The 22,400-nt window shown below is 44.6% G+C and overlaps 1 protein-coding gene across 1 annotated transcript in view; it reads right to left on the bottom strand.

The window, feature by feature from the left end:
• Window positions 1-2,233: 2,233 nt before the first annotated feature.
• Window positions 2,234-22,400, bottom strand: part of cux2b (cut-like homeobox 2b) — a gene marked incomplete at both ends in the record, with an annotated part of 86,063 nt that continues 65,896 nt past the window's right edge. Inside the window, 18 exons of the mRNA XM_079160489.1 lie at window positions 2,234-3,035; window positions 3,201-3,477; window positions 3,582-3,770; window positions 3,864-4,169; window positions 4,359-4,524; window positions 6,981-7,816; window positions 7,968-8,069; window positions 9,284-9,925; window positions 10,390-10,489; window positions 10,729-10,777; window positions 10,881-10,939; window positions 11,063-11,254; window positions 12,791-12,895; window positions 13,605-13,653; window positions 15,873-15,939; window positions 16,503-16,582; window positions 17,604-17,763; window positions 18,298-18,438. Coding sequence (XP_079016615.1) covers window positions 2,234-3,035; window positions 3,201-3,477; window positions 3,582-3,770; window positions 3,864-4,169; window positions 4,359-4,524; window positions 6,981-7,816; window positions 7,968-8,069; window positions 9,284-9,925; window positions 10,390-10,489; window positions 10,729-10,777; window positions 10,881-10,939; window positions 11,063-11,254; window positions 12,791-12,895; window positions 13,605-13,653; window positions 15,873-15,939; window positions 16,503-16,582; window positions 17,604-17,763; window positions 18,298-18,438 — 4,322 coding nt within the window. The remainder of the gene's footprint in view (window positions 3,036-3,200; window positions 3,478-3,581; window positions 3,771-3,863; window positions 4,170-4,358; window positions 4,525-6,980; window positions 7,817-7,967; window positions 8,070-9,283; window positions 9,926-10,389; window positions 10,490-10,728; window positions 10,778-10,880; window positions 10,940-11,062; window positions 11,255-12,790; window positions 12,896-13,604; window positions 13,654-15,872; window positions 15,940-16,502; window positions 16,583-17,603; window positions 17,764-18,297; window positions 18,439-22,400) is intronic.

Below are 22,400 nucleotides of genomic sequence, written 5' to 3'. Positions count from 1 at the left end.
GCAACCCATTAGCCTCATCCTGATAGCTCCAATCTGCACTGTACTTTGACACATCTGTGTAATGAATTACAAAACAGCAACAGCTCTCCAACAATCCACCACTTTGCTGTGAAAGTTGCATTTCCTGTATACACACAACTTCCATAGATCCATTAAATATTTAACGGAGTCATTCTCTACACCACATAATGTTTATCGTAGTCACCACCACCACTGATGAGCGCAACTGTTTCAGTAAAGCTTTAAAAAGCAAGACTACCCTGAGAGAAGGTCTAAAACGTGGGCAAGCTTGCCAGACCAGAACTGGCTTGAATGGGTTTGGTTTATTAAATCTGTACACTCTATTTCAATATAATCAGCACATTTTGTTCCAAGAATGTAAGATATTATCATTTTTTTTAGTAATCGTGTAATATATATCTCTACATAATACAATCCAAGTCCTCTGAACTATGTAGACATGTGCAAGTGTTTTACTACCAACTTCAACGATACAGTAAAGGCAAAGACTTGTGGACACTAAGTTAGGATAATGTTGATATTTGAAATTTTCTTGAGTCCTCACAATTATCAAAATCTAAGTGCTGTAAGTAGTTCATACACGAGGTATTGAATATCTAGTTAACTGTTCTGAGTATAAAATAGAGGCAAAATACATAAAGAACATCTTGCAAGCATGACAAAGAAACTTCTACAGACACGATACACAAGTGGTCAAAGATAATATGAGGGGATACCTGTAACCTTTTGTGTCCTTGAATATAGTCTACTTACAGATTGGATGCTTTCATGTTGATCAGAGGTCATACTGCATCATGCTCTCAGATAGATTTCGCCCACAGGGAGATCAATTCACAGCAGGCAGCCTTTCATATCAAACTGCCCAGCTAAACATCAGCTCAGTGCTCAGTGGTTGAGGTGTTTGATCAATTACGTATATTCTAACTACAATAAATGACCCATTTTGAGAAAGTGCACTCATTCAGGTGTTACCTGTGAGGAGGATCATAATACACACACATATAACGGAATTATTAGCTCCCTATCTCTTCAAACAGCAGCATATTCTTTGTAAAAGACAGATTTTGCTCATTAAAACTCGCCACTTCTGCACGTCCGAGGCATGATACAGAGTACTTTCCCTCCATTGATTCAAATAAGTGTGGGTCATGTTTATGTATAAGAATGAAACGCATGGTCATAGCATGATGTGCATCAACATAATCTGAGGTAAACCAGGTGTGTCTTGGCCTGTTACAGTCTGAGAACCAATGCCTTAGAGGGTCAGAGAGGTAAGTCTGAAATAAATCATGTAAACTGTGCTCGTGTGTAGTGAATGTTTCACTTACTACCAAAAGCACAAGGGCCCTAAACTGTAAACCTCAAGGATTATACAAAGAAAAAAAAAAAACACTAAAAGTACTCTACTCGTTAGATTTAACGTTTCCTTTTTTCATATTTTTTGCAGGGTTTTCAACTTTTTTTTTTTCCAGTTGTTTTCGCTCAAGTATAATCACAGGTGACTAACTACAGAGGGTAACAGGGTCAGGTGAGTACCATGCTACATCAGGTTTAGAGAAGGCTATTGCAGACAATTCTACAACATGTACAACCACATTTTATACGTGAGTTACAAATATTTCAAAACATATCACCAAGAAACTAAGTACATACAAGATGTTGAATATTTAGAGTCTTAAAGGACTATCCCTCAGTCAGTATTAGGATTTCATGTTACTTGACTTAAACTGTCCAGTCTTACAGACAAAATCTGAAAAATTGCTATTCAAAAAGTAGCAAATTTGGTCAATGTCTCTTTTCAAATAGTTATAGTGCTTTTAATGGCTTAAGACAGGGGTCTTTTTTTAATCTCACCCAGTGGCAATCAACAGAACTTCAGTGTACATTTTATGACACCATAGCTGCAAAAGTCTTCATGTCAAGTCCAATAGGTAAAACAACAGCTAGTGCTGTCACATATATTTCAAAGTAGTATGCATTATCAAAAACAACAAAAAAACAAAAACAAAAAAAAACAAATACACAATTTTTTTTTCAACTCTTCAAGTTCTTGTAGGGAATTCAGCCATATGTTATGTTCTGCGTTCCCGTTTCCTTTGAGTTATCAGTCTGAGAGGACAGGCCTTCAGGAGCCAGGCTCCGTTCAGGCTTCTATTTGAGACTCTCCTATGTGCCGCGAGGGTCTTCAGCACTAAATACAGTAAAAGGGGACTTAAAACTCCCATTCCAGTGTTTCTTCTCGATTGGCTGCTCTCTCTAGCCTGTGGATGATGTTATTGAGGTTGGCCATTTTCTCATTGCGTCTCTGAGTGCTTCTGTTGAGTTTGGGGCTTTGGAAGGGAGGGAGCTGGTTAGGGTCCAGGCTGTGATTGGTGCTCGTTGAGGGCGGATTGGGCAGCGAGGGCGATATGGGAGCAGAGGAAGAGGGGACGGGGGAGACTGACATCATGAGGCCGGGTGAAGATGCAGCAGAGGGGGAGTTGAGGGACACCTCCAGGCTGCTGCGGCAGGGCTCTGACGAAGCCTTGAAGCTGACGGGGTCAACGGGTGACTTTCCGGAGTCTTCCCCCTCGTACCTGGACTGGATGGTTCTCTGGGGGCCGTCTATGGAGACTGTGCCAGAGTAGAGCCCCTGAGCCTGGCTGCTCATCCCCTCTTCCTGCCTCAGGCTCTGGCCAGCCGAATGTGGCTCGCGGTAGCCGGCGATGGAATCCTCGTGCTCGCTTTTCAACTGTGGGAACTGTACCGCTGTGGAGAAACACTGGACTCTCGACTGTTTCATGGCGCCCTCCTTTCCCTCCTCCCTCTCGTCTTCCTCCTGTTTGACATGAGGCAGTGCGGTGTTGGCGCTAAGAGGAAGGCTGGAGTGGATGTGTCCTGAGAGCTGCTGCAGCCTCCTCTCCTCTCCGTCAGACTGGGGGCTCCGCGTCACTGAGGGGGAGTAGCTGTGGTGCTCGGCATCTGTGTCATTGTCTAGCAGGCCCTGCATCAGCACCTCCCGTCGCATCCTGGACCTGCACACAGACAGACTGTTAGACAGACAAACACTCAAGCGTCAGGATAGTCAAGTTTTAAATATAGATTTCAGGTGTGTAGTTGCAGCTGGAAGTAAATGTATAGTAGTGATGAAAACAAAAGAGGCAGCCATTAGCAAACTATGAAAAGGTCATTGGACTGGCCTGTAGTTGTGGAACCAGTTGATGACAGTGTTTGTTTTGAGTTTGAGCTGGGAGGCCAGTATCTCGATGGTGTTTTGAGAGGGGTAGGGCTCCAGGAGGTAGGCCTTCCTCAGGGCTTCTTTCTCCTCAGCTCCTAGCACCACCCGAGGCTTCTTCGCCTGGCTGTAGGGGCACAGGTCCAGCGAGGACAAGGCCGGACTCACACACTCGGAACGAGTGCTAGGCGAGTCGCTGTCCGAGCCGGTGGTCAGCAGCCCGTATCGTCTTTTGAGATAGGCTGAAGGGAAGACAGTGAGATTACGTGTAAGGGGATTACAAAAACGCCAGCAAGTTCTCAAACTTGCACTGAAAGATATTACAGTGTACACTCTGGGTCCCCACCTTTCTTCTCCATCTTCTTCATGGCCCTCAGCTTGTCTACGTTGTGTGGATCATTGAGCCACAGCTGCATGCGGACAAACGGCTCCCTGCCTTTCAGGCTGAGTTTGTGCCAGGGTTTGGGCCTGGAGAGCAGGTCAGACACCGAGCCTTGAGTCAGGCCCAGGATGGTCTCCCCGAAAAGACGCTGGCCTGTGGGAAACAAACATACACAGCAAATGTCGGACTTGCGTCTGAATTCATAAGCAGTGTCGGCTTAACCCCGCAGTGTGAACGTCGACCCACCTAGGTTGTTGTCGGTCAGCACCTCCTTGACCTTCTTGGTGATGGCGTAGGTGTCTAGCTCCGAAGACATGGCCACTATCTCTTGGATACCCAGTGGGTTTGTGGGCTGATGCAGGACCATTAGGCCAGGGGTGGATTTCCCTCCCTCTGGGTGGGGGGGCAATTCCATGTCCAGGCTCTCAGGCTGCTGGTTCTCCTTGCTACTCTCCAGGGAGAGGCTGACAGGCTCAACCAGAGGACTTGGGTGGCTCTCTGCTGGGCTAGGAGGCGGGGAGGGCGAGGAATGGGCCGTCACTGGGCTTTTATCTGGAGAACGGAGGCATCACAAAGAAAACCTGTAAGTCTGTCGCCTACATGTAGCCAAAGTCCCACTATGTAGAGTTAAATACTGCATCAATTTTAGTTTTTTTAATTCAGCATTTTTTTAGGTACTAAAGCATCCTAAGTGAGATTGCACGCTTGATGCGAGTGTGTGTGTGTTAACTGCAGTCTCACCCAGAGCGTGGACGTGGTTCGGGGGCTGGCTGAGGCTCTGGCCTAGCTGGTCCAGTAGCCACAGCTGCATGCGGATGAAGGGCTCCCTGCCTTTCTGGGTCAGCTTGCTCCACGGTTTGGGCCGAGACAGCATGTCGCTCACGCTGCCCTGAGAAAGCCCCAGCACCTGTGTCATACAATACGGGTTAAAATGTCGGACCTACACGTGCTGCTAACAACACATGTGTAAATAATAGTTGATTTACCAAATTATTATCACACAAGAAAAATATCGGTTTGCCTCAGTTGATACACTTTCAGCAAACAACCACTAGAGGGAAGCAGCACATCATACATGTTTAGGTTGAGTCTATCAAATACTGTCAGATGCAGTTTATAGAGATGAAAAAAATCCATGGTGAAGTAGACTGCTGATAGTTTCTGATCATAAATTATTTCACTCAGAGAATATGTCTAGACATAAACCAACAAAAAATGTTTTTTTAATGTTGGTTTTTTTCTTATATATTTTCTTTTTCGATACGTGGATAGAATCTCAACACACACCTGAATGTGCCAGAAACATTGGTCAACAGTCAAGTCTTTACAAATATGACTACCTCTCACAGAAAGTCCCAAGCTGGAGAATTAAGACTTGAACCCTTAATATCATCAAAATAAAATCTGCATGAAACCTAAACGTGTTGATCTACTCCACAGAGGATGTGATAAATAACAAAGGCGTGTAGGAAAACACCCGATGGGATTTTCTGGAAATAAAGCCATATTTTCTGGAGCTGAACAAAAGAAAACTGATACAAACATAGAGAAGCTCAATTCAGGAACAGTGCTTATAAAAGGCAGCTTTGTGCATTTCCTCTTCGGCTGCATATTTGTTACAGAGGATGGTTATAATATTTTAGATCGATTTTAACATCTGACTAAAGTAAAATATATTTTTTTAATTATGATTTCCTTTATTTTAAGGAACAAACTTATTCAACACTGATAGCACCCATTTTAAAAAAGTATTTAGCTTTTGTTACTGAATCAACCACATCCGACTAATAACTAGATTTAGATGATTGAATTGCAGGCAGACAGTTGAATACTTATAATAAATCTTACCATCATAGTCTATTAATCCCCACAAAACTCTTACAAGCACACTGTGCCACAAAGGAAATTCCACGAGATGAAAATCGTACAGACTGGAAAGACTTATGCGTGTGTGGCAAATACACAAGTACTTTTAAGCTGCCGTGCTGTCAATGTCAAATCTCTCTTACGTTCTAAAATGGCTGTTGTTTTTGTGATTTCTTTTTTTTTTTAGTTTAAGCAGTGCACTGTAGCACTGTGCCCAAGTCAAATTCCCCCTCTGGGACTATAAAGTTTACTCTATCTCTAACCACAGTGAGAGCTATTCACGTGCAGAATACAGTGTTGGGGTAAAACTTGTGGCCAGACTCCCAGAGGTTCCACAAGGAGACTCATCTAGGAAGTCACAAAAGATCTCAGCAGAACATCCAAAGAAATACAGGCCTCTCAGCAGAGGACAGCTGATGGCCCCACAATAAGAGAGAGATGGAAAAATAGGATTCAAAGGAGAGTGGCAAAGTGGAAACCGTTGCTCTCTCACATGCAGAAAAGCCCGGAAGGCTTATAGGATAATGGCCTGAAAGACTCGTAACAAGTGTAACTTTTCAGACAACGCAGGTTCTAGCATACCTGGTATGACAAATAATCCAATAGGGCAGAGATACGCAGAGCTCTACCTGAAGCCACTGTGGTATGATCGTCATACCAACAGTCAAACATGATATTATTAGGCTTGTTATTATTAAGGGAAGCATGAACTCTGCCCAGTGCCGAACTCTTATACCTCAAGGCAACGATCCAAACCGCAAAAACAGGTCGGAGATGCTGAAAAAACACAATAAGTTTTGCAGCGTGCTTCACTTTTAACGTGTCTTTCTGCATAAAGACCAGGTTCATTTCTTCCACTGTGTGTGAGTGAAAACCTGACATCATATTATAAAAGCTGTTGGGCTGCGGTTATTGCTGCTAAAGTGGTGCAGCCTTTTATTACATTTAAAAGGGGGGCAATTACATTTTCACATGGATGATCTGATTGTTGCATTACTTCGTTCCTCAGATAAATGCTAAAATGTGTTTTGTGTTTAGTCAGAAGACCTTGGTCAATATTACATGCCGTCTGAAGATCTGAAAACATTCTGTGTGACAAATATGCAATACACGGCGAATACTTTCTCATGGCTCTGTATCTGTGACGAAAAACAAGCCTGTCCGTGGAGCTGCTCCGGTTTGTGAAACCTTGATCATGGTGCGTATTGTGACGCGGTGGGAAGGTATTTAAAGCAAAACTGACGATACAATTTGGGTTGCAAATTGCAAATCATTCCAGACAAATTAATATCATCTTAGAGATAATTATCATTATTACCTAAAAAAGAATTTATTCAGTTCGATATATCAAAATGTTTATTGTATCTCATTACAACGTGATTGTTCTCATGCCTTCCACATTTATCGCAGTAAGAACCGATTCTGCAGAGCATTAGCAGGCTGCTTGTATTGCCGCATGCATGAGGGTTTTTTTAATGATAAAGAGCAACATCTGACCTTTTCACCAAAGATCCTCTGACAGATGCCGTTCTTTGCCAGCTTCTCCTTCACCTGCCTGGTCAGCTCAAGGGTGTCCACCTCTCGGTACATGTACATCTCATACTGCTCTGGAGTCAGCGGTGGCACGGTGGGCTTCAGGGCTCGGGGGATGTACCCCGGGTAGTAGGAAAGCCTTCCGGGCCCAGGGGACTCTCCACTTACCGATGTGTCTGACTCCACTTTCACCTCCACCGGCCGGCCCAGCACCAGCTCGTCCTCAGCGGCGGAGGCCTCCTCGCTGTTGGGGGGACAACACTCGCCGTTCTCCAGACGGGGCCAGGGCCGGGGCAAGGCGGAGGGCCCGGAAGAGGAGGAAGACAAGGAGGGAGAGACTGAATTGAAGGGCAGGGAGCTACCTACGCCACTGATCACCATTGACCCTCGCTCATGAGACCAGTGCTGGTCGAAGTAGGAGCCCACTTCACCGATCTCTGATTTGACTTTGCGGATGATGTTCTGGACAAAGGCGGCCGGGGAGAGGACACTGAGGGGCGTCTGGGGGCTGCGGATGGGGTTGGCCATGCAGACTGTAACGCAGCCTCCCTCCTCCTGTTTGATGGAGATGGGTAGAGGCAGGCCCCTGGAGCGCTCTGGGGGCCCCAGACGCTCTACCTGAGGTCCTGAGCTGGCAGTCGGGGCCCTCCCGCAGGCCTCCATCTCCATCAGGGCGTGCTGCTGGGCCTCCATCTCCCTCCTGGCCTGATCTAGGATGTTCTTTATGGTTTCGTCAGAGCTGCTGCCCGGCCCGTTGCTGCTTCTGCCTGATGAGCTGTTCAGAGACGACTTGCCTTCACCTAAACAAGAAAGACCCACACTCTGACACTGACGCATTCTCAACTCGCCTCTCCAATTTAGATGCAAAGAAAATTCACTGTAGTTGATGAAAAAGAAAATCAATCACTATGGCTTTTAACTATGACGTATGACTCGCAGCTCCATCCTCACCTCCCCTCTGGGACTGGATCTCCTTCTTGGCCTGCTCCAGGATATTCCTGATGGCGTCGTCTGACCCAGTTTCAGGAGTTCGGATGCGCGGAGTGATGCTCCCTGCCACAGAGGGTAACAGAAAGAGATAGAGGAGAGAGGAGGGGCATGAGTGGGATGGTTGATCAGAGAGCAGTTCCAAGGCTTTGCTTTTGACTGGTAGATCAATGGCTGCCTTTGAGCGCGTGCTGTCTGAGGTTGCAGTATACGGGAAGCTCAACTTTCAAACGCTGTGAATCTAGGGAGAAAACAAAGTTTAAAAGTAACACTACAAACAGGGCAGAGGAAGCCGCGATGAAGTCAAGGATGAGGTCCAAGTAGATTAGAGGGTTTAAACGTACACAGGTCCAGAAGCTGAGCCACCAAAACAAGATGGCATAATTACATCTGCTCTAAAGACTTGTTGGTACGTCCCTTGAAAACTCTCACAGCAACTTTCTTTTTGTATATCTTATTTTGGTAGCTTTGGCTACCTATGGAGACACCTGTTTCACCTGTTTTATCTAAACCTTTTATTTTCAAGACAGAACAAGGATGAGAGTAACTGTTGACTTTAACCTACTCCACTTAAAGTATAAAGCATGAGTCTGCATTTTTCTTATTGCCAACAAATGCCATGACACGACCAAAGCCAAGTACATACATTTTCTCAAGATGTCCATTTTTTTTAAAGGGTCACAAATATATACTTTCATTTCTCAGAAAAGCCTATGTTCCAACAGCTGGGCACTATAGATGTTAGCAAACGTGGCTCAAACAAGAGTAAATATTTTATTTGTTGGGGACTATATTCAGCTGCGGATGAATGAATATTTGTTGTTCTAGTGAGTATTTCTAGCAGCAGGACGTTGTATGTGGGATTGACTCAAAATAAACTACGGAGCCCATGTTCATGACAATGAAGGAACCTGTCATCCAGTGCAGCAGTGCGGCTCAGGGATGTGTTTGTGGACAACAATGGAGCACAGAGGAAGGGGATTTATCAGGCTTTGGCTACACACACAATACTTCTTAGTCAGATAAATTCATTGTTGGTTTTAGTCTATTCATAGATTTGTTGGTATTAAGAAATATATAGAATATCACCAGACTCATCCTTTAACTGTCATTGTAAATGCAGTGGGTGAATATGAATGACATTTCATTCACACTTCCAAAACAATGGTTTGGAAATGTTTAAAATCCATCTTTATTGCTCAGGCTACAAATACAAATAGAGCGTTTTCATTCTCACCTGAACCTGCATACATTTTCTGTCACTTGTCTTTTCCACTCACCTCTCTGTCGGACCTGGATGGTCCTAAGTGCTAGGATGTTCTGTTCATCGGAGAGGAACTGCTTCATCTTAATGAAAGGTTCTTTGCCTTTCACAGTCAGCTTCCTCCAGGGTTTGGGCCTTGCCAGGATCTCACTGACCGAGCCCTGGGAGAGGCCCAGCACGTAGTGGCCAAACACACGCTGGCCGATGTTATGCTTCAGCAGCTGCTCCTTCACCTGGAAGGCGATCTCTGCCGTGTCCACTTGGTCATCGTCTCCCGCAGTCGAGCTGCCGCTTTCTGACTGGTCGCTGGGCAGGCCGGCGTCGACGCTGCCCGACCCCACGGAGCCTTGGGTGGCTGACATGAGGGCGACTTTGGCTGCATAGAGGGCGGTGGGAAAAGCCACGAGGCCCTCCTTTTTAAAGTGTGGGGAGAGGAGCTGCTTGTGAAGGATGTGGTCTCCTGACAGTCTGTCCCCGGAGCACGGCGACACGGAAAACGGACGGGGCAGATCGTGGCTGGAGGAGGAGCCGTCCAGCGTGGGGAGGCCGGGGCTGGGGGAGGGACGGCCATCCGCATGAGAGGAGGACGAGTGGGAGCCGGGGTGGGAGCCGGGCGGCCTTCCAGTCTCCCTACCTGCATCCTCAGAATGGTCATCATCTGGTGACAGAAAGCAAGTATAACACACGCTGGTTAGTACAAGTGTAAACAAACCTAGTAATTATTATCTAGCTGATAGCAGGTATTTCCTTAATTCAGTAGATTTTATGGGAGAGAAGGGTATATCATGCAACCTACGTCCCAATGCTGGCATCTGACCCGGGTCATTGCTGTTATATGGCATGCGCTGTAACCACTCGGCTACTGAGGCGCTCCAAGATATTTAATTCATTGACTTACTTGCTTTCTATCCGTGCAAGCGCAAATTAGTACATCTTGCAGGCTCGGTTTATGCAAAGAGATTTAAGCATTGAGTCCAGAATTGATTGAGACTGACCAATGAGAACCAAGCAGTCATTGAATTATGGGGAGTTTTTAGAAACTTGCTTCTTTTTCGTTAAGAATTGTTCGGTTATCTATTTAAACTACATTCAAAAATCAAATGTGAGAGCCCTTTAGTTTACCAATGCTGTGCAAAATTCGGGCCTTATCCAGCAGGTATTTGTGAGAAGGAAGAAAGGCCTCTTTATGCAGCAAAATTGCCTCTGCAGCCTTGGAAGAATCCTATACACACACAAAAACACACACAAGAACAAAAGCTGTTAATTTTCGATTAATCAATTGCAGCGGCTGTAGATATCCCCATAATGGATGACGATCAGTGAAGCATTCAATGGCACTGCTGTAGTTTTTCTTCCCCGACACCAAGAGAACATTAAGAAGAAACCAAAGGTCTAAGAGAAAGACTAGTCTGGTTAAAACTGAAATGGTGCAGGAGCATATATATATATATATATATATACCTGGGACGAGCTGCCATTTGCTGAAGCCATCTTCATGACCTTTAGGATACTACGGACAGAAGCAAACATGCAGAGAAAGTCATTATTTTGGGACTAAATGTCACATTATTGTGAATGACTTAAACACACTCAGCCTACACTAGAATGATCACCTGAGTTCAGTTTTAATCTCTTCATAGTCCATCTGGGATTGCAGTTTAGCTTCTAATCTCTGAAATGGAAAAACAGAAGCAGCGTGTTTTAATTCATGTTCATGAGAGTCTCATTAGTTATCGGAGGACTGAGGAAGGTGTTCGCCGTGTTCTGTCACCTCTCACATGTCGCAGCCACTCACCTCGATAGCTTCCGTCTTGTAGGCCAGCTGGCGCTCCAGCTCTAGGATCTGATTGGCCGAGGTCTCTTGGACTTCCTGTAGCGTGAACTGCAGTCGCTGAATGTTTTCTAGAAGTCGGAGGATTTCGCGGTCTTTAGCCAGCAAGGCAGCCTCCAGCTGGGAGGGCAACACCTCGCCGTTCTCGCTCTTCTCCTGACAGGGTGAGAAGGAGTCAAAGCGTGAGAGAGGGACGGGAAAGAAAGTGACAAAAGGAGTATGGGTGGGAGAAAAGGTGAGAGGCCAGCCAGTGAATCAAAACCTCTGCAGTGTTGATATGATTCCGGCAGTTGGAAAGTGAGAGAATTTTACTTCAAGTAACCATTAATACTGCATTAATACTGCATTCCAACACAAGAAGTCTGTCTACATTTAGGTGTGTTAGTCGTAGCTTGTCAATTTCAAAGAGGAGATATTTATGATGTTTTAAGACCTTAAACTATATGTTGGACAGGTGATCAAGGTGATGTGCATCTTTACATATTAGTTAAGTTAACCAATCTTGTTCAGTTTCTTAAAAATGATAATGGCTATGTTCATGACGTTATTCAAAATTTGACCGATTTTTTGTTGATATATATTTTTCTTGTGTTGTATTTGTCCTGTACTGGGCAATGGGTGTTGCTGTTATTTACTTTTGCACATGTGAATCCATGTCTACATAGGTCCTTGAGGAGTCATTGGGGAATAAACTCTAAGTCTCAGTCTAAAAATAAATCTATATTTTCAATATGCACCACCTACAGCACCACCTTCAACTTCAAAATAAAACCTGAGGGGACAAACATCATCATAGTGGACATAGTGTTGACTGAGGAAGTAAACTACAAAGTGGCAGAAACAATGATGTGTAGAATCCTAAAAGCTGTCAAAAACAAGAATTAGAATAACAGCCTTGCGGTTGTGTGCCTCCGTCAGACAAGTCCGTCTCAAAATGCCATCATTTTATCTTATTAGACACTTTGACACTGAAATTGTCATAATTAGCATTTACATTTTTGAGTTATTGCCAAAAAATGTGTGTGTGATTAAATCTAGTGAGTTCATCCTTGAGTCCAAGTGGATGCTTGTGCCAATATGAAGATATTCCCTCCAGGTGTTCCTGAGATATCGCGTTCGTGAGAACGGCAGACGGAGGGACAACCCGAAAAAAAACAACCTCTGGCCACAGCTGTTGCCGGCTCGGAGGCATGAAAACAAGCGTCTTAGATCCTCTACTGAAGTAAAAGTAGCATCATCACAATTTATAAACACTCCATTATGTGCAGACGTGTGTGAAGTAAAGTTATGAAGCATTATTATCCAAATGTCCTTAAAGTATCAAAAGTAAAAGCACACATAATGCAGGAAAACGGACCTTGTCTAAATGATGAACAATTATATATTTATTCAATATATATATATATGGTATTATCATCAGTGATGCATTAACATGTAAGCAGAATTTTAACGTGGCAGCTGGTCGTCTTATTGTAAAATCTGAAAAGTAACAAGCAACTCAGATGTCAGATAAATATAGTGGAATAAAAGTTAGACAACAATTAAAGTAGAATCACAAAGTAGCATAAAATGGACGTAATAAAGTAAAGTACAAGTATCTTATAACTGTACGAAGGTGCAGTACTTGAGTAGGTTCAGTTACATTCCACCACAGAACACAAAAATCAAATAATGGAGTCCCGCGGTTCTTACCCTGCTCGTGCCCTCTGCTGGATGGCAGCTCCCTGTCGTGGCTCTCTGGCCACTGGCTATCTGCTCCTTTAGCCTCTCCACTTCCCTCTGGGCCTTTTCCGCTCTCTGTGCACAGACATAGCATCACAGCGTTACCGTTTTCGTACACCGGCCGCATCAATTGGCTAATGAGATGATCAAGGTGAGAGCATACACATAGATCAAAGGAGGCGCCCTTGCTCTGAGATTTTAGAGCCGAGTGAAAAACCTGAGTAGGGGCCCGCGCTGACGAGTGCAGCCACTCGGTTTATTCTGCTGAGGGGGCTGTTTAGTCAGCCCACTTTATTCCCCAAACTGTTTACCTGCTCTGTCACACCCGGCCTGCTAATTAATGATTCATTTTGAGAACATTTATCTAGGAGCTGCTGGCAGAGAGCAGCAGAGGGAGAAAAAGAGCACGAGAGAGGAAAGCAGAGGGGAGAAGAGAGGAGCAGAAGAAAAGAGGTATCACCAGGAAAGGAAGCAATCAAGGCAGTGAGATAACTAAGAACCCTGGCGTTTGGCGCTCCGGCATCAATCGCGCTCGGCAGTCTGCTGTTCTCTGCTGAGTGGAGCCGTGCTGCCATAGCGGCCACCGACAGGGGCTCAGGTTTACACTCGCTAATCACACACTCATGGGAGGGGAGGTGGAGGTGGGAGGAAGAAGAAAGGGGGGGAGGGGGGGGGGGACACAGGACGGAGGGTGTCTAATTAAAGCCAGGGCTTGATTACAGGAGTGATTACCTTAACGAAGGAGCATCTCAATCAGAGAAGTGCAGAGGAAGACTGTACTCACCTGGTTTGCTTTCTCAAGATTTGCCATGATGGCGTCGACCTCCTCCGCCCTGGAACAAACACACCCGGTCAGATAACCGCGGGATTTCTGAGCCATGTTCACAGCTATTATATTATCACAAGTTATGTTGTTAATAAAGGACTTTTTTCCTTTCTTGTTAAACAGGTCATCTTACACCACTCGTATCCATAATCTCAGACACACGCAAATGTTAAACTCAGAGGTGTTTCTAATATTTTATCCACCACATTTATATCAATGAGGGTAAATAAAAACCTCACAGTATAACACTGTACAGTTACACAGCCTCCAAAGTGGCCAAACCTAATCTTTATTAGGTAACCTAGTGGTGTACCTAATAAAGTGGCAAATAATAGCACCACTGCCCCTTTGTTGACACTTCAGTACCATACAGCGGAACTGTAGCCAGGACTTAAGAAATAATGAGGTCATAAGTCCAAAATCCTGCAGTGTAACCACACCTCCATAGGAAACATTTTACCAGCCTCCAGAAAAAGTGTGTATTTCAATCAGTTCATTTTACTGTTCAATTATACGTATCACCCTACAGGATTTCAAAGCTTTGTACAAAATATTAGGAAAACTCTGGTAAAGAAATATTAAATACAAAAACTAAAATCACATTAAGATATTCAGAATAACAAGTATCATTATCCAAAAAAGTGTAATTTGTGTGTAATGGTTGATTATAAAGTCCTACAGGTCACTGGAAATCACAGATACTTAGGAACAGCACAGATGAAATGACCCCTGTGTCCTTAATCATAGCTATGTCTCCATAGATGTACAGTACGTATGATTCACATCCTCAGAACTCATACATCCTACAATCAGAGTAGTCTAATTTAAACAGAAGCTCAGAGGGATTATTCATGAGGTTTGTTTGAAGTTCAACAGTTTCATTTTGCACACGTGGGACCTGCTTTTCAAAAGGTAGATAGGGATGAATTAACGAGGATGCTGTGATTGATTTAAATATGCACATAGGTTTCTCTCGCGTTTCGGGACACAGTAGTCCTTTTCACCAAAAGAAAAATGTGTTCAAAGAACATATTAAGACTTTTTTAAATCCACATTAAAGAAACCACATTCAGCCGAACCTTCATCCTCCTTCATGTTTGCACTTAACTGCTCTTATTGTCTCACATCAGGCTGCATAATTACCTGGAGTATTCGTGATCCAATGGAATCATTAGGTCAAAAAAAGAAAAAGACAATACTATATCTACAGTCGGATAGTGAAACAGTCTCAAGCCAAACCTGCTCGCATTAATGATTCTCAGTGTGGTGCAGCCCTGGTTTCAGAGGGTCTTGGCGATGCCCCGGTCCCATCAATAAGGCCAGAATAGAAGGCGCCCCGCTGACAGCGAACACTAACAGGTGTCAGCTCCACGTTTAATGAACTTGTGCAGTACGGAAAATGTTTTGTATTGATTACCTGCCCAGCTACTCAAGCCGAAGCAGACAAATTGTCTTTCTTATCAACATTGAGGAAACAGTCAGTGAGAGTAATAAAGGCCGGCCCGGCGTTCAGAGGCTCAGGGTCAGGGAGGGAAAACTGCAGCTTGGAGCTCTGGGGTCGGGCACGGAGGAAACTGTATGACACACAACATAACAGAGATGGTCTTTCAAACTGCAGCGGCACACAAAAAGGTAAGCCCAAACTGAAAATGTGTCCAATCCAACAAAATGGATGGCAGTGGGTCTAGAAACATCAGTTCAATTGCGCCATGGATTAAGCCTGGGAGAAAATCCATTAGCAGCGGCTGACTGTGCTCTGGAGCACAACCCAAACAAAGGAGTGTTTACTTTGAATGTCTATCGACATCCTTCATACAAGCTCAGATTCATTTCAGGCGTGCGGTGGATACATTGCGCTCAAAGACCAGGACAAGGTAGAGTGTTTTCTGAAGCAATCTTTAAATGGAGCAATTCTTCTTGAGGGCTGTCATGGCCCGGCTGCCGGTGAAGGCAAACACAAGAACTCTCTCATCGACCTGCATTAGTGGCTGAGTCACTCTCCGCCTTTACAATGGCATTCCTCAGCTCTACACTGGACATGAGTTCATGTAGGCAAAACAAAGAAGACTTGAAATGCCACAACGAGCGCCAGTGAGGAAGGCCACAGAGGATGGCAGTGACCACGACGACATGAGGGAGAGGGGCGAAGATTTATAGAAAAGTTTGTCAGAAACATGTGGTACGGTCACGTCGACACAAAAGGTAATATCGGAGGCAGACTCTTACTTGTTCGTCATCTCCTGGTTGTATTTACACCGCAGGTCCAGCAGCTCTGTCTGTGCAGTGTCCAAAGCTGGTGAGAGGCAGACAGCAGGAGAAGTGAGATATTAACTGACAGAAAACACATGAACCATGACCTTAAAGCTACATTACTGAATACATTTGCCAATATAACTTTTGTCTGTCCTACGAGTTTTCTTGACAACCGTTCATCCGATTGACTTCACACTTGGCGGGTGCATTGCTGATGACCCACGGAAGTGCAGTTTTGTGTTTGAAGTTGTTTGGATAAGTAGTTTTCACAAAAACTGGAAGCAGCCATATTGAAGGCCAAGCAATGAGCCCATTGCATATTGAACGCACTCTGCTCAAGTCTTTTCAAAATACAAGTCAATCTTACTTCAAACACTGCCGAAGTGGGGACACCATGAACGGTCAAAGAATTCATTGAAAGAGGAAGTTAAACTGTTACACATGATGAAAACAAAAAGTAATTCATAGATGTGTCAGTTTGAACCTTTGTCAACAAAGCAGCGAGTGCTTTTGTGTTTCAGTTCACAGTAAGCGCACACGTACTGGCTCAGGTTGAAAATAAATGCAACAGCTACAGTACGTGTCAGTGTTTAAACCACTTACATGAATGCAGAACCTTGATCTTCTCCTCGGCCTCTGATAGTCTGTCAGACAAACCCACATTGGCGCTCTCCTCCTCCTCCCTAGGAAGAAAAAAACCCTGTTATTTCTCTACATCACGGCCACATATTTAAAGCCAGAACATGCAACTTAATGCCACGAGACAGAAAAAAAACGTGTTAATCCCACCCATCTACCAGCTAGAAACAGCAAGTGTGACAAAGTTCACAAAGACAGATTTTAAAAACCTTTCAAAGTTGCTGTCACTACAACCCAACCCAATTTTTGTACAGGGTTACAGTAGAAGACAAAATAATCCTCGTAATTTTTCTTATATCGTTAAAAATTCTCTGCATTGAGATACGGTTTGGAACGTTGAAGGGTTATCCTTGGCAATCTTTCATATTATACCAAAAATCATATCTCAATCAAATGTCAGTGCTCTGTGCTGTAGGGATTGGTTAACGCATTAAAGGTTCAGTAGGTAGCTTGAATAGAAACAATAACTTTGTCATATTTGCTCAAACTGTCACTATATCCTGATACGTCCCATTTACAAGAATCCACCGCGCCCGAGGGGAAAACAACCAATCAGAGCCGAGGAGTCTCTAACGCAGCTGTCAGTCACTGCTCGTGAGGCTCGTGAACTCTGATCAAACTGTCAAACTACACAGCGCACATTTGTTTTTTTCTTACTGTTTAGCTTTGAAATGAGAACGTTTGTGACCCGGCCGCCATGTTGAAACAATCGAGCCAAAACCAAGCACCGCCCACCGGCCAGGGCAAACTTTCTCATAATTAGAATCTTGATTCATATTTGATCAGCGCTGCCTAGTTTGACAGTTTGATTGGAGTTTGTGAGCAGTGACTGACAGCTGCGTTAGAGACTCCTCGGCTTTGATTGGTTGTTGTCCTTCGAGCGAGGATGATTCTTGCAAATTCACAGATTATCTGTCTCATGCACTGCTGTCAGGACATAGTGACTCAAGTTACCTACTGAACCTTTATGGGGGTTCACTCGTGTCGTTGAATTTTGGATACATAATTCTAATGTAAATCAATAACGATGGTCAGTGAAAGGCAGGCAGTGGTTCTGGTTCTCACCCTCGGTTCTCAGCTCGGTCCTGGTAGTTCTGCTGCGGGGAGCCTGGGGCCCCGGGGGCCGGTGTGCTGTTGGGCGTCATCAGGGAGGCTGGAGAGCTGGATTCTGGGGCCTCCTCTGTCACTGCTGCCCCTGAGACTGCTGGACTGTCTTCTGACGGCTCTGTGTGGAGGAGAAAGGCCGGCATTAGTACTCCAACATCGGCTGCGTGATCTGATACTAACGGGTAAATGTGAAATTTGAAATAGTCGCCTTACAGTGACAGTTCACTCCAAAAACAAAAATACATATGTTTCCTCTCACCCGTGCTGCTGTTTATCTATTTAGACTGTATGGTACTCGGCTTGTGGTGCTCAAAGCACCAAAACAATACATTTGAAAAACTCTACAGCCAGATCTCTTATTAGACATCGTGATCCGCTTACTCAGGATAATCCACAGACCTTGTGGTGAGCAGTTTCTTTATCGGGACTATTTTCTTTCAACCAAAGTGCCTACATGAAACTGCTCACAGCGTCAGACCATTTTTCACATTTCTCCAAGATATGCTGGTGCAATTTGCAGCCTTCCTAAGACCTGGTATTTTTAAATTAACTTCCCAGCACTTTCTGTACAGTAGCAGCCACTTCAGTGCTGCAGTAATAGAAATTGCATTCAAGTGGGACTGCGCCTTGATGTAGATAATTTTGGCCTGACCTGTCTTTTCAAGGCACTCCAGGTGTTTCTTCCAGTGCCCGCTGATCTCTCGTACCAGGGCCTCGCTGTCTGGGGCCGAACTGTGAAGGTGATGCAGCCTTTCCTCCAGGGTGTGTGAGGCCTCCAGCACAGGTGCTGGATCTGTGAGAACAGACGCAAACAAATCTCTGCAGAAACAGCTCCCAAGATTCACGTGATATCTATACACGATCTTTTAAAAAAAGAAGAAGAAAAAGAGCTGTTTTACTCTGTGTGCGCTGCCTGTAAAGCACTTTACAGAGCTTTTCTTCATCGCAGTTTCAACAGAGACACACTATTCCACTGAGACTTGTTTCCAAAGAGTGACTCTTACACTTTCCCCACTCAGTCGCCTTTGAAAATTTCACAGGCTGGACCTAATGACACAAGTGCCGTTCCGACCCTTCACATGTACAGAAATCAACTCTAATGAGTCTTCTCATGTGCTGATGAATGGAAAAGGAGACAAAAAAGATTGCCATGAATATGTGACGGAGTCTCAAGTCCCAAGTATACACCTAGGCAAAGTGTAGAAAAAGTCTGCTCCTGAAAAGGGGGGAGAAAAAAAAAGCGGGATTCTTTAGCACAACAGAGGAGCTGTTTTGCAATGCATGCGCGGCAGCACCGGGCCCATGGGGCCAACTAGGAGGCTGTTTCTCAGCTAACAAGTCTCCTCTGTATCATTTGATCATTTAAATTATTATGCCAGGAATTCTCAGGAGGCAGCTCGGCACTCCACATCACAGGGCTGTTTTTAATCTTCCCCTTCCCTTTCTTCCCCTCCCGAAAAGTTCAACAGCTCAGAGAGAGAGAGCTGCTCCTGTTGTGTACCTGCCTGCCGAACACCAAAGGAGGTGACTTCTAGTGCCAAAGCACAGAGAGGGAAGCTCAGGGGAGCTCCTTGACAAGGGGGGAGGCAAGATGTAGAGCCAAGCGCGCACGCACGCACACACACACACACACACACACACCGGAGCCCTTCAAAACTCTAAAAGAGGAGGAAAATCGCTGCTTTGCTGCACAAACTTTTCTCCCACAGCTTTCATCCACTCATCTTAGACTTCTGTGTGGAACCCAATTGGATCCCTTCTTCAGTTTGGGCACTGACTGAAGTGACTTTTCATAAGAAGTTGGAGCCACAGACGTTTAAACTTTGCCAGATGCCACAGAGAGAATGCAAACTCTGAGCCGGCAGGCCACAAAAAACATAAATGCTCATCAGAGAGAGCCAAAACAAAATGTGCAATTTGTTGAAATCCTGGCCGTACATTGCAGCTCGCCATATCTACATTTTCATCAGACAAACATTTTGGGCCATTTAATTGATCGAGCTATTTTTCCCAGGACCGTTTACAGTCAAACATTGTCTGCATTCATTGTTACACCAGCTGTGGAGATATTGCATCAGTCACAAGGGACATCACTATTAAGAGCAGCGCTCTTCTAAGACAAACAGGATGACTTAAAGCACTGCTATTCCATCGACCCACTGTCACAGAAATCACTTTATCAGCCTCTTTCCCATATATCCTTTCAACTTTTAATGATCAAAGGACAGAGATTATAGTAAGGGATCTCTCACACATGGACAAGCCGGGATTATCAATCAGTGGCAGGGGAGTAAAGTAAAGTCAAATTTAAAGTGAAGGGATAGAACTAAAGTCTGTATACAAAATTAACCCCCGTCAAAGAAGAGCAGCAGGGATACTCTCGGAGGGCCCGGGATCTACAGTTAAGGAGTCCAGAAAGACTGCTGATAACTTTGGAAAGTAGAGCTAATTGATGTGGCTAATAAGAAGCACTTTTTTAGAGCAGCTCTGATGGTAAATCCACCAAATAAACCCGAGAATGGAAGAGGAATTCAGCATAAACCCAACCGCTCACATTCCTGTTAATCAAGAGACAAAGCCCAGCTGACGAGGCATTGCGTTCATCAGGTGAGCCACATCCCTCTCGCGGCGAAATAAACGGATCAATTTTTAATTCATCCCTTATCTTAATTGTAGATGATTGGATGTCTGCTCTGAGGTCATGATAACTGATCGGGCAACAGCAGCTCGTTTTAACTCATAAATCACGGGACATTTAGTACATCATCAAGAGCAGAACGACATAGCGAGGTTCAACGATGAACATAATTGTTCACCTGAGATTAAAGGATATTTCTGGTTTGTTACAACTTGAGTCATATTTATTGTAGTTTTGACCTCTATCAGTTATAACAACATCGCACTCGCTCATAGTAGCGTCTGAGATTTGGGAACATGGTGACGATGCTGAAGCGAAGTCCGATTGGGGCAAGAGACTCAAGCAGTCTCTCAATCAGACGTGTTGTAAACAAAGCCAACAGTTTGTACGGATTTGAAGTTAATTTATTTGGAAGTAAAATTGAAAAGTGTGCACACTCAAGTCCCTCATTGCAACTACGGTCCATACTGTACAGAAGGAATACAAAAATAAAAGAAACCATAAGTTTAGGGAATAATTTCACTGTTCACCTATATTTACTCCAAATAATAAGTCTGATCGTCTGACTGCTCATTTAAATTGACAAGAGGATTTTAAATGGACATACAGATCAGGAAATAGGGTGGATGGGTTGAGATACACCATTGACTGAAATTAGTTTAAGTTATCCACAGCGGTGGACCGGCCATCGGGATGTTCAGGAAGACTCCCGAAAGGCCGATCCATTCCAGGCCGAAGTGGCCGGTCTTCATAGAGTTTTTATTATTTTCTGATGTCAGCCCGGCCTGGCCCTCGCAGCCGCAGACATCACAGAGCAGAGCGCTGCCTGCCTGCCTGGGCCAAGCTAATACTTTCAATAATGAGCGGGGAGACGAGCGGCCCCTCCCAAACCGTACCAATCAACGTTTTTGTTGAAGTCTGATTTGGCTCAGTCATCGTCATGGTGAACATGACAAACTGTGACTCATGTTGCTTTGCCTGGCTGGTCTTGTTTAGACTCAATGCAGTGGTGGCGTGCTGATACAAACTGAGGAGGCAGGACATTGGAGAATGTGTTGAAGGTCTTCAGCATCATTAGAATCTCTTTACACCACAATAAAACTGCATTAGTGTTTCAATTGCTACCAACATTTAGCTCACACCGCAGGCCTCTCCATCTGAAAGTCCCGTGCTGAATTCCAGTCCCAGTAAGTCGATAATCAAGAGATAGAAGACGGACTAGACTGTGATTTAAAAAAATAGTTTGAACAATAATGTTTGTAGTGTAGAGTTCCTTGAGATTCAACCTTCTTACCCATTGATGGGTGGAGAAAAAAAGAATATATGTGCTAACGAGCAATTTAAAAAGTTATAAAGTATAATAAAGCATGATGTAAGCATGGCGTACTGGAGGTGTTTTGTTATTCTCATACTGGTCTGCAGCTTGCTGTGTGTGTGTGTGTGTGTGTGTGTGTCCTCAAAGTTAGAAATTACAATTATAAGTATCAAGAGAAGTACAAAAAATAAGACCCAAGTTAAAGCAAGATAAACCCTGAATTTCTAAGAGCCAACAACTGTTGGCATGAGTTTTTTAATTGTTTTTGCACATTCTCAGCTGCATTGATATTGAATTTCATCACTTCGACTGAGCAATAATGAGGCTGCCGCCCTGTAGCTGCATCCTTGTGGTCACTGCGTTGCCGCGCTATTGCACATCTCCAAGCGGGAGGTAGTTATCTGGGTGAGTCTTCGGTCCAGAGCAAGCAGGAGCCAAAGCCTGTCAGAAGCCGGACGGCTCAGCGGACTGCAGGTGGCACCGGGGAGGACGGTGCACAGGTTCAGGATGTGTGTCTAGGTGGGTGGGGGTGGACCAGGGTGGTGTGCGCCAAGACAAGCAGGTGTGTCGGGGCGGTCCGTCTTGGCCCTGTCAGCGATACACCATCATTAGGCGGTGTGGGCGCAGCAGGGTGCACCATTATGTCTCCCTGGGCCCTGTGTAATTACGCTCTGACATAATTAACCCAGCAAGCCCATTAGCCAAGCATTGGCTGGCTGAAGAGAGAGAAAAAAAACGCTATAATTATTTGTTGTGCGCATGTTAATGAGGCCAGCTGTGTTCCCATCATACAACACGAACA

Source organism: Pholis gunnellus (assembly GCF_910591455.1).
Source record: "Pholis gunnellus genome assembly, chromosome: 6".
NCBI lineage: Eukaryota > Metazoa > Chordata > Actinopteri > Perciformes > Pholidae > Pholis > Pholis gunnellus.
This window is presented reverse-complemented; position numbering and strand designations above follow the sequence as displayed.